The sequence below is a fragment of the Symphodus melops genome (assembly GCF_947650265.1).
Source record: "Symphodus melops genome assembly, chromosome: 16".
In the NCBI taxonomy this organism is placed as follows: domain Eukaryota; kingdom Metazoa; phylum Chordata; class Actinopteri; order Labriformes; family Labridae; genus Symphodus; species Symphodus melops.
Window position 1 is genome coordinate 5,494,951 of NC_136706.1, and position 12,649 is coordinate 5,507,599.

Below are 12,649 nucleotides of genomic sequence, written 5' to 3' on the forward strand. Positions count from 1 at the left end.
GAAGCAAAGCAGCGAAGGAGAAGTGCGTGAACATTACGGGTATTGTAAGTGTGTGAATGAAAATAATGGAGGTAATTATAAGGCTAAATGGTAGCGTGTGTGTACACATTCACATTAGTCCTGATTGGCTTAATACTGAGTGACAGGCTCTAAGCAGCTTTTCAGTACCTTGTCCTTTAGCCTCCTCCTCAGCCTCTCCTTTGAAGACTGCAGCAGACTGATTTTGGGCCGCTCCGACTGGCCCTCACCTGCCTTCCCACTTCCTGCTGGGATGGGAGATTCCTTCCAAACTGTCGGATCTGGGAGAGCGTTTTTACTGGGCGTTGACTCGGATTTGGGTGACTCAGTGGGACTCATATTTCTACAGTCTTGAGGTGATCTGAACTCGTCAGCTGGTTTTACATTCTCAGTCTCTTTGGTTGTTTTGGGGGACACTCCTCGATCACCTGGAGCCGCCGTCTGTCCGTGCCCCTGACCGTGCCCCTGACCTTTCTGATTATGGTGCCAACGCCGGTTCTGGCTATATCCGTGGTGTGAGGCTCCGCCCTGGCGCTGCCCATGTCCTCCTTGATACTGGCGAGGTGGCCGACCGCCGCTGCTGTTTCTGTTATCTCCCAGTTCTGATGGACTCTGATGCTGTTGGTGTGGGGACTGTTGTTGAATTTGGTCCCTCAGGTGCTGTGGTGACTGTTGTTGTATCAGCTGAGGTTGGTTCTTCCCTCCTCCTCCTCCTCCTCCTCCTCCACCACCACCTCCACCACCTCCCTGAGGCCGCTGCTGTCTCCTGAAATGACAACCGCATACATTTAGTTAAGTTGTGATGCTACATCAGCTGGCTGGTACCTGCTCTGCTTCACTTGTTACACCCCGCTGTGCCACGCTGGCACCGTGATGGTGCCAAACTCACTAAAACTCCTCACGCGGCTTTTTTTAGTCACAGCTGTAACTGTAAACCTCATGATTCACAACCAGTTAACCATAATCGACAGCTACAATTGAAGAAAAAAAAATCAAACACCCAATGGCTGCTTACATGTGGATGCACCGTGTTTCTGTGTTTTCCTGTCCTGCATAGCTCTGTCCTGCTGCTGCACTGGCTCTGGGCTTGACAAGTCGCTGACATATGGTCCAGGGGATTAGTCACCCTGGCACCTAGTAGACAGCCTATTATCTGCCTGAGCCTGTGAACTTGCAAAAAAAAAAAAACAACCCTCCACCACCAGCAGCAGCTAGCAGACTGATGCACTGAAACATCCGAGTCCAAAAGTCCTTATTAAAGCATGAAAACATGAAGGATGAGCCAAAGTGACTGTAGGATCTATTCAGACACATCTGTCCCCGACAAATGTGTTAAAAATTGACCAATGAGACATAACTTAATCTTAACTCACTAAATTATGGATTTTAGTTGCAGGACACGTTACAGACTCAACCATGATAAATAAGATCAATCATTAAGAACGAGGGGGAACGAGATCCAACCTCAGAACTCGTAGTAAACGTAGCACAAAGAAATCGACAGTATTAAACCCAAAAAGACCAATAAGTGCCCAAAAGCCACATCCAGCCAAAACAATTTAATTGGTAAGGGAAAGCGACAGGAGAACATTCCATTTTGACGATCGAGCAGAATTTATATAATCACAGTATTAAGCAATATTATGATATACTGGTAGTTAAGTGAAGCCATATGGAGGTATTTGTGTAATGAATTTAAGAGGTATTCAAAGACAGAACAAAAAGACTTCTAAATGCGTCAGGGTAAAGGCTTAATCAAAAGAATATTTCTTTAAACTATATTTCTTTAAACTAGAGAGTGTTGAAAAGAGGATACACAAACGCAAAATTTGAGAGCTCCAGTTTTCTGTGTTCATCGATGCCAAGACTGCAATGAAAGTCCTCCTCACAAAAGCTTTTTCTTCTACTTTATAATTTAGCAAACCTCAATGCCTTGACTTTTGGACCGAATCATGAAAAATTAATTTTCCATGCCAGACATTTTAGAAGGAGTGTTACAAAAGGACATGAAGTATTCTACCTTGTGAAAGAGGACTGTTGGGCACCATTACAGGGACAACCTTGGACTTCCTCTTTGAGCCTAAAAGGAATCTGATTTATATCTCCGTGCAGGACTGCACTAAAACAGTGCAGATGTGATGTTTTTATTGTAGAAAGTATTTTGAAGAATTGTTGTAGTGGAAAGATTAGTGTGGTTAAAGTTATCAATTTGTCAACACATGTCTCTGCAATAAAAAAAAAAAAAAAAAAATGGAAGAGACTGGTCTGGTTCAGGATCTTTGATTCGCTGTTGTTGTGCCCAATGACTTGGAAGAAGTATGCACCTTTAGGGGAAGCAGGTAGATACAAAAACATGGGTGTTAGCTTGCAATAAACGTAGTTAGCGAACTCGTAGTTAGTGAACTCCGTCCATATGAACGGACAGAAATCTGCAGACGACAGTACATAAGACATTTGTCTGAAAATTTGTCTTAGGAAGTGCAAGGGTTACAGTTCATCTGCACATTTTCTGAAAATGGATTAGTCCACAGCTGGTTCGAGGGTCTGTGTCGAGGTTTTTTCCGATTATCTTTGTATAGTTTTTTTTAATTAGTTTTTTATTGAATTGTCAGCTATGCAGAACCCTTTGTAGGCATCACATTTGGCAGTGGAAACATTTGATGAGCTCCTTTATCTAATCTTTTGAACAGTATAAAGACTAAAATGTAAAATTTTGAAAATAATCAGTGGTGAGAAAATTGGTTCGTTTTCTTAGAAATCGTGAGTAATGTGTGCGCGCGCTCTGAAGCACATGGACAGTCAATGTGTCCAAGTGTATTTATAGTCGTTTTTTTGTGTGTTCATTCGGATGATGTGTCGTCTGCCCCCTCTGCTCCACTCTCTCTGGGAGGTTTGGAGAAAGTTCAGCTTGTTCCTCTCTGCTTTACCAAAGAGCCTGCCTCCATGTCTGTGCTGATGTTTGCAGCATCTTTCTTCATCATGTCTTCATCTGTCTGACTCATGTTTTGCATCACAAGGCTCCACTGAGATTTACAACAGTTAAAAAAAAAAAGAAAAGATAGGGACCCTATCAGCATCATTTCATGTATGTTTCTTATCTTCAGCCAACTTTTAAAACTACACCGGTGCTTATAAATATTTAAATTTGTTTCACTAATATTTGACGTCATCATAAAAGTATAATAGCTTCAAGTTGAGTGGCAGATATTTCGAGATCTCATTAAATAGGACTGCACAGGGTGAGATTTCATAATCTTTAGCAAAGCTGCAGACTGCTCCGAGTCTCTCGCTCCGTCAGACGCACACTCGCTCATCTGATGATTAATTTGATCTCTGCACTAGCTGTTAGTTTAGGCTCAGCTCTGATAAGCTCTCCTCCTGATCTGCTGCTGATGTGGAGAGCTGACAGTGAGACAGTAATAAAATGTTAATCATATTTAATGACGAGGAGATCCGCGGTAGCTGGAGTGTTGCTCGGATTGACCGACCAGGGAGATGTTTGCGTTAAGGATGGCTGATGGGGCTGATGATGAAATTTCATCCCAAGATGTCTTGTTACTTAGAAACAGGTCGGCATTGGAGCGATCAAACACCTCATAAAATTAAAATGAGATTTGGTTTTTTTGTAGTTAAGGTGATAAATCTGGTATCATTAGTGTTTAAATGTTGCCTGACTGGGTTGCCCTTCCTTAAAGTCTAAACAGGAGAAGTACTTAATTCTTGATCATTAAACCAATCAGGTCCCACTTTATTGTCCTCAGGAGCGGGCTTACTGTATGTTGTCACTGACCTGGCTGAGACGTGTCGCTTTCCCTCGGGGCCACTGGGCAGAAGTATGGTTAACTGGTCTCGGGTGAACTGATCAGTGGCTCTAAAAGCAGGAGAGGAAGGTGCACCGCAGTGCAGGTGATTGGAGGGATGAAGAGACGAGGAAAGATGAAGAGGGAAGTAAAGTGGCAGAAAACGGCGATTGATTTTTTTTTTTTTTAATAAAGTGTAAAGGAGGAGCGAAAGATTAAAGGAGATGAAAGGTGAGGTGGGGAAACAAGCAAGGAAGAAAAAAGGGGAAACAACAAAAAAACAAACTACAGGTCGGTCACTATGTCATTCAAACAACATGCATAGAACTACAAGAAGTGGAATCAAAAAAAGGTGAGATGAATTTGTAGATATGATGGAGGGAGGAGGGAGGGGACTGAGGATCAATCCCTGCTGTTGCTGTGGATGTGGAAGGAGAACTCGTGGATCCATTGGTTGACCCAGACTAACAAATCGATCAGCCCGGGGGACAAGAAGCCTGCAGGGGAGACGGTCAATAACCAGTCCAGAGCTCCATACGGACCACAACACACCGGTTTAATGGACTGTGGGGAGACTGGTTTCAGCTGCCTGACTGCACATTTGCATGGCTCAGGTTTTTTTTTATTTTATTTTTTTTATAAATGTAGGCTTTTTAAGTTTCAAAAAAAAACCCACGAACATGTGAATGTGTGTGCAAACATGCATGCATAAATTGAGAGATCACGGTCAATAATTATGAGTCATCAATGCCAGAGGATAAACACAGATAAGCAGGCGGTTCAGAGTCGGTGCAGAGAAACAAGCAGCTCTGCTGTGTGCTGTGACTAGAGTCCATAAACACATAAACACATTACATCTTGATTTAATAAGAAAAAAGAAAAAGAAAAAAAAAAGTCAGGGCTTGCACTAACTCTAAAGAATTATCCCTCTAAACCCTGAATGCAATACATCAATTATGTTGATTGAAAGAAAATGGAAAGCAATTCATTTTGATTAAAGATAACTAAAATATTCATGGAATTGATTTGATCAATATCCATCCATCCATCCACACAGACTCTACAATGGCATATTGAAAGTGGATGCTCGAACAGCAAGTTCAACTTCCAGTAGGTCAAAAAGAATGAAGTCTAAATGCATAAAAGCGTCTTCACACTGAACAGATCCTCATCTAACAGCAGAGAAGAATAAGAGGAAGAAGAAGAAGAAGAAGCAGCATATTAGCGCCTTCTTTGCCCCTGTGCTGTTTTGGAGCCGAGAGCAGTAAGCAGCACATTCCAGTAAATCACAACTAATTTCAGCCCTGCTTGACGTGCATCCTAAAGTAGAAACACATGCACTACCTCCCCTTTTCTTTTCCTTCCTGCCACGGCGAGCCTACACTTCTCCTTTACTCGCAGACTGCCGTTGGTCCTTTTGTTTTTTATTCACTGTAACAATCGTCAGTCTTCACACGTACAGTCCGATAATCAGAATGTATCTTCATGTTTCATCACACACATGCAGACATTAAACATACTCTGTGAGGCTTGAATACATATTCATTCTGTCAGGAGAGTGAAGACAAGATCAAAATAAGAAGATTAGCATGTTTGTTGGACAAACACATGCAGTTAATGCATTTTGATAAGCAAACATGCTTAGCATCAGAAAGCTAAGCTGCATCGGCCATTTTCTTTACCACCCGTCCAAGACTTTTATACCAACAACTCTCTGCTCATTGGATTGTCCAACTGACGATTTAACATCAACACCGAAATATATTCAGTGTCCTTGTACATGTGGACTAAAGCACCTTAGCACAACTTTCACCTTTCTTAAGCTTAACTCTGTATCACTAGCTAAAGAGCAAAACAAATAATTATTGATATTTAATATGCTAAGTTGTACTGATTTACTGTCTCTTTATCCTTTACATCATTCTTTGATTTTTGTTTCCCAGGTTACATTTTGAAAGATTTTATATTTCAATACTTAAGCTACCCTGTCCATCATCTCTGCTTTGACGCTTTTTCACCCTGTACTCCTCATCTCTGCAGTGCTGGATACACGTTAAAGGCTGGTTCACGTCAAACCCTTTAATGGAGTGAGCTTAAAGACAAAGACAAAAGTTCCAAGGTAGGCAAGGCCATCTTCATTTAAAGTGCAAAAGATGTTTGACAATAATTAGGATGAAAGATTTGAGTCTGAATACTTCCGTACAGTCAAAGGTTGAACTCTGTATGCCGTCAGCACTTCACCTTTTCCAGTGTGAGTAAACGTGTATTTATGTGTTGAGCGCTGCTTGATTCATTGTGCAACGATGTGTTTTTCTCTTTGTGTTTGTTGAGCGAAAGTCGTGCAACACAGTCCTTTCTTTTACAGTCCTTCGGCTTCAAACGAGCCTGCTATGCTTTAATGGTTGTCATGTCTGAGCGAAACAAAGCGTTCACAATCTTCTTAAATATTTTCACGCCCACTTTGACTGAAATAACACATTTTTTGGGGAGGTTTTTTTTTGTGGTGGCAGCCTTCTACTGTTTTGTCACACTCTTAACTTCTGTTCACAAATGCATATTTCTGTTTGTCAGGCCTGTGACTATAAAACAATGGCTCTGAACAGAAACAGTGATTCTCTGCACTTAAAAGGATGAAAGTGCTTTTGTCCATTTGTTAGAGCTAAAACCTCTTCTTTTTTTTTTGACTACGGATATAACCCAAATATTTTCTCTTTGCCAGTCTCTTAGCAACTGAAGAGCAGTTTTCCAGTGACATCAGGGCAGGGTGCGAAAGAAAGAGAGATGTGGGTTTTTTTTTTTTTTTCTATTAAAGACCTGGTTTCAATTAAGTCAGGGTTGGGCAAAATTAGATTTTTGAGTGTGTACAGTCTGAGCATATGTGGCAGTACACAAAATGAAGTGGCAGAGTGAGGAGTTGTGGGACTGGACGATGGGTTAAATTAAGCACAGCACTACAAGTTCATCCTTAATCAGAAAAAAAGAATGAAAGCCTGTGAACTGTGGGCAAAACACAGGCAACTAAATAACTGGCTTCATTTTGTTAAGTGACCTATTAAAAGTGAAAAACCTTGAGTGTCTCCAAAGGTTTTTGTTTTTTTTCTTTTTTTCATTTCTGCAGTGAAGTGTGGAGCCTGCATTCCTGTGTTGACATTGCTTTGGCTGAGGAGAGATGTTCGGGCTATGGGACTGGCTGTGCACTGACATGTGACATCAACAGTAAAAACATTCCCTCTCACTGAGGTAGGTATGTGAGTGTGTGTGTGTGTGTGTGAGCGTGTGTGTGTGTGTGTGTGTGTGTGTGTGTTAGTAGAAATGTGTTTGTGAGAGTGTGCGTGGTTACCGTCGGTCGTTCCTCTTGCGTCGGAAGAGCTTTTTGGTGTGTGCAATCTCGGCCTCGTTAGGAAGCGGTGGGAAGACCTGAAGGAGACAGAATCGAACAGTGAGACAGTTCAATCGCTGCTGTCAAGACCGGGACATGGATCACTTTGTCGACAGAATCTCATGAAGCATCACGTCTGTACAATTACAAGCTATTACAGTGCCTTTTATTTAAAATTAACAAATACATTCTACAATTCTTCTACAATCTTTTGGGAGACGTTTACAACAAAGGGTCCCTGCTTCACATCACGGGGGGCTGGGTGCTAAAAAAGTGTGTTCCCTAAGTTTCCTTTCACACATTTTTGAATCAAAAACCATTAATAAGAAGCAGTTCAAACACTGAATTGAGCGTGTAAAAGCATGTTGTTTTTTCATTGCTCTTTGTTGGAAGAGGCTGCTGCCTTAAGCTCTGCTTGTTTCCAGGCTTCTAAGATGTTTTGTTGTTTGGATTCCTTTAGTGTTCATCATTAACATTTTTACCCAGTACTGAATTATTATTATTATTATTATTATTAAAGTGGCAAACAAGAGATGTAGAAGCTTCACATTCAAATTCAATGTTTCTCTATTGCTCTCTAGCCGGCTCATTTGGTTTCTTTTAAATCTCCAGATCAGGAGTCTGACGACTTGAAGCCTCTGTACAGTAAGAAGTCACGTTAAAAGACCAAGGTCAAAAAGAAAGGGACAGTGGTGTGACACATGGAATTATTTTTTTTTTTTTTTTTTTTTTTTCTTATGTTCAGTCATCCAGTCAGCAGCTGGAGCAGTTTGGAAACTGGGCCGTGTGCTTGAGGAGGACTAATGACTCCCCTGCACACTGCATTCATGCAGACCTGCACTGATGACAACTTTGTTTGCATTATAGTCCACGGCTCAAAATGACCTTAATAAAGTCATCTAACAGACAGCCCAACTCCAACAAATGTCAAACATCCTGTTTCCAGATGGTGACTGCAGCATTACCACAGCTTCATTCTTATTGGCTGGCATAGCTGACAGGTGTAGGGTCCAATGATGGTCATTTTTTCCATCAATAATATGCAGTAGAATGCATTTCCAATTGTTAACACTAAGTTATGCACATACACTCAACCATCTTTTTCTATACATTGTAAAGGGCCCTATATAATATATGACTACTCGTACTTAGAATTCAGAGCCCTATTTCACTGGCTGCTGTTGGCTGCATGTGAATCTTATGTATGATGTTATCATAGAGTGTACAAGTTGTCAGGTATCATTCCTTATGTATACAGCTCCCGTCCTTTAAAAAAAAAGGAAATGAGCATCCTGTCTATCTGCTATCCATTAAACATCACCTCTGTCAATCATACACCCTGTTTCCCCTTCACTCCACATCCCTATGTGCTGCTGTTACCATGGTTACAGGTGGACCTAGGACCTGGACTTTTATGTACACATATACTATGCAAGGGTGTGAGAGGTATCTGTTGAGAGTTATTGTGAGCCCCCCCTCAGCGACCACAGTCTGTTAGTGTCAATGTCAATCAGGGATGTGTGTGTGTGTGTGCGTGTGTGCGTGTGTGTGTGCTGAGCAAGAAATAGCTGCAAGCTGATGCAGGCTAAAAAAGCCCCAAGTGTTCCCATTTCCCAAACTCTCAAATGCTTTGTGCAAAAAAGGTGACCGCAGTATTGTGTGTGTGTGTGTGTGTGTGTGTGTGTGGGGGGGGGGGGGGGGGGGGGGGGGGGGGGGCAGGACTCTCTCTGCTCTGTTTGCAGTTAGTAAAGTCTTAAACTCTTTTTTTTAAAGTATTTTTTTTGAAAGAAAAGAAAAAGAAAAGCCTTAAAACAAAGAGTTAGATCCCTACTTGTTATCAGATCCGAGAGTCTACATGCATATTAGGTAGTTGTTGAATTTGCAGACATGAAAAGTTTTTTTGATTTATTTATTTTTATCCTAACCCCTACAGCTTAAGTAGAGAAAGAAAGATGAGAAATGGAGAGCCACAGGAAATCGCTGTAAGCTGACCACGATCTCAAAGGACCGTGTTCTTGTGTACATACAGACGATGCACATCAATGGGGGGAAAAAAAGCATTTCTCTGGAAAGCAGAGGGACGTTTTTTTTCCCCTTTGATATTTTCTCTTTTGCAAACTGTTCATTCAGACTTTTCAGACAAAAACATGCCGCAAATATTCAAATGAGTCAAAGAGAGAGCTTGATATTCGACACTGCTGCTATAACCTCCTTCCCTTAGAGTGGCTGCTGGGGGATCATCGGGTTCTGATTGAATCCAGATGTGAGAGACACAGAGTGTGGGAGGGTACTCCATTCGTGTGGCTAAGTAATATCCAAAAAAAAAGACAGACACACTTAAACTGTCTAGTTGTACCAAGATTTACCAGGATTGTTTGAAATATTTCAAATTTAAACCCAAAGTATTCACGACTGTGGATTTGTCTTTTACTTCTCAAAATTTGGACTTCTTGCCGGTCGAGCAGTCCGATGGGGAGGAAAAGTAGGCGGAGAGGGAAACAGAAAGGAGCAGAGGAGCCGTTGCATGTTTAGCTACTGTAGTTCTTCCTCTAGGATATCATTAGCTGTAATTCTGCCTTCAAATGGCAACCAGATGACAGAAAGAACAGGCGAGCACAGAGCCACACACACACAAACACGCTGAGGGCAAAACGATGCACTCCGCACTTTTCCCACTAGTTTTCAGATCTGTGTTTTCTGCTAATAAAACAAATATCTCTCAAATTCCCCCCCCCCCCCCAAAAAAAGGAGCGTTTCTTTTGGAGACTAGCACTAAAGAGAGGCGCCCGACCCACACGCTTTATAATGCGTCCGACAGAAACAAAGAGGAAGGAGGCTGGAGAAGAGGAGTTGTCTATATGGCTGTAAAGGAGAGTGCTCAGGGTGTGTGCGGGAATCTGCTATCTGCAGCTAGCAGTCCCTGCGGGTAAGATCAAAGAGAGTTGTGTGCTGCCCTGGTCTCCAGCCAGACGACCTCTCACCTGGTGGCCGCCTGCACCAGCACTCTGGACGTGACAAAGGATGGCGAGGGAGGGTTGTGAGGGAGCACAAGGAAAGACAGAACGTGGCTCTCTGTGGTTTTGTATATATTTGGATGTTTGAAGGACAAGTGCTGGATAGAGGACTTTAAACAATAAATATTTTTTAAAAGGGATGGCTGAAAGTGTTTTTGAGTGCTCTCTCTCTCTCTCTCTCTCTCTCTCTCTCTCTCAAAAAAAAGAAAAAGCAGAGACAGTTAAAGTGGTGAGTGATCCACAAGCTGGGGAGGAAAAAGCAGAAAAGAATCCCTTTTTGTTTTATAGTCCTCAAATGTATCTGCAGGTGCAGGAATGAGAATATAAAAAAATGTACTACAATTATTAACACAATGTGCAGATTTGATAAAGCTGGAAAGTTATCACACTTCATTCGTTCTATCGTTCATCTCTGCAATTAAAAGGTAAACACTGGACTTGCCCCATTAATTCTACGAGGCAATCGAGCATCAATGTGCACTGGCACGTATTTGATTGGTTTTCATCAAGGGGGATTCTGGACGAGTGCGGTGTAATGATTAGTAAGATGATGAAAGCTGGAGGAGGAGAAAAGACAGGAACGGATGGAGACAGTTTTTATTTTCCAATATAAAAGGAGAGTTTTGACTATTTCCTGTCAGGTGTGATGGAAATTCTGGAGTTGGGAAATCTTCGCATCCAATTGTTGAGGAGGACGAACAATGCTTATTTAAGATTCATGATTGTTTAGTGTCAGACAACATTATTCAGACAGTCGAGTATGATGGAGCAGCTGGTGTTAGTTAAAAGCTTATATAAGGATGTTGATTCTAACAAAAAAATAAATAAAAAAAACTTTTTAGAAAATGATTTTTTTTTTCAGTCATTACTTCAAAATGGCATTTCCAGTTTGAATTGAAGTTTGTATGAGAATAACTCAAAATGATCTAGAGTATACAAGGTGTACAGTGAAAATGATTTGATGTGAATAATCCTGTATCTGTATGGATTACTATCCAGTTTGACGTCCCTGATTAGATCCAAAGGTGTGGTTTTTTGTTTGTGCCTCGTGATGTGCGCACGTTCAGAGGAAACTGACGAACCCTGCAGCATTACAGGAAAAAAACCAGAGGTCACGAGGAGAGGCTGTAGGTGGATCTGACTAACAAGGCAGGAAAGTGGGGAAATGAGGAATGCGTACAGGGATGGAAATGGGAAGAATAGAAACAGAGAATAACTATTATTGAACTTTCTCTGAAGTAGCATGGAAAGTGAAGTGCCAAGCCTTCCTGTCTCTTCTAGTAAGTCACAATTCGGGTATGATGCTCATTCAGACACTCTATTGTTTCTCTTGGCTTTATTTATGTTGCCAGGGCCCTGGGCCAAAAGCAATAAATTTAAAAGTGCCCCAGGGGTGGCATAACAGGACAGGTTGTTGAGCGCCGAGGAGAGAGAGCAAGCATGACAGCGAGAGACTGTCAAATACATGAGAGTGAGTATGTAAAACAGTGAGAGGGAGGAATTTATAAATTAACTGACATACATAAATATATGGAGGGCTTTTTTTTGCCCACTTACTAAGCCTTAATGAATAATGTAGCGCTGTTCCTTCACTGTCTGTCCTGGAGATATGTAGCCATTCTCTTCTTGTAAAGTTGTGCAGCTGTGAAAAAGATTTGAACCTCTTCACTTTCTTTCATATTTCCTTTATTATAGAAACAGTAACACATGATTTACTTCTGTAATTTGAAGCCTTAGTTTTGGCCCTGGTGTGTTTTTATCAAGCTGTAGAGCTTCTCTTGGCCTTGTCTTCATTTGTAAAATGTATTAATAATAAATATTCTGAAGTACAGGTGCCATCTGTTTGAGTGCAAGTCACAATGGATTCATGAGGAACTGCAGCTATAAGGCCTAGCTCGAGCAGGCTAAAGATACTGTAAATTGCTCAACATCAAAACACCAATGTCCACATTTCTTCTTCTCACTCTGGAGTTTATGAAACTCCAATCTAAAGCGTGTTGAATTTTAAATAATCAAAAATGACACCTAATGATTCCTAAGCAGAGCTGCAGTCATAAACTGATCTTAAATTGATCAAAGTCCTGACAGCTTGTTGATTTCTTCCCTCAGGATTAAGCTCCAACGCTCCATGCCGACGACACGTAATGATGTTGTGATCCTGGATCTGTCTGGAGTTCCCCACTTTGAAATAAAGTTAAATGAAGGGTTTCTACATTTGTGTTCCTGTTAAATCCCTGCAGTAAAAAGGATGCAGCTCCCTGTTTCACGATCCCTCCTTTGGGCCTCGATTACTCTGCGGCTGATGCCTGCCAACAGCGCCGAAAGCGGAGTTTCAAAGCTGCCACAGTCAGGTATGATGGCTGATGGTTGATAAGAGGCAAAGATGTGAGGTCCTGACATCCGTGTCTCATTTAATAAGTGATCTGAAGCTGGGGGCC

The 12,649-nt window shown here is 41.6% G+C and overlaps 1 protein-coding gene across 4 annotated transcripts in view; it reads right to left on the minus strand.

Annotated features, from left to right (window-relative positions):
* ctif (CBP80/20-dependent translation initiation factor) overlaps positions 1-12,649 on the minus strand; it is a gene marked incomplete at its 5' end in the record, with an annotated part of 36,904 nt that overhangs the window by 13,296 nt on the left and 10,959 nt on the right. For 3 of the 4 annotated variants that reach the window (XM_079365104.1, XM_079365103.1, XM_079365106.1), the window contains 3 exons: positions 169-784; positions 3,809-3,889; positions 7,159-7,235. In XM_079365104.1, the coding sequence (XP_079221230.1) occupies positions 169-784; positions 3,809-3,889; positions 7,159-7,235 (774 nt within the window). The remainder of the gene's footprint in view (positions 1-168; positions 785-3,808; positions 3,890-7,158; positions 7,236-12,649) is intronic. The other variant, XM_079365105.1, reaches the window with a different exon arrangement.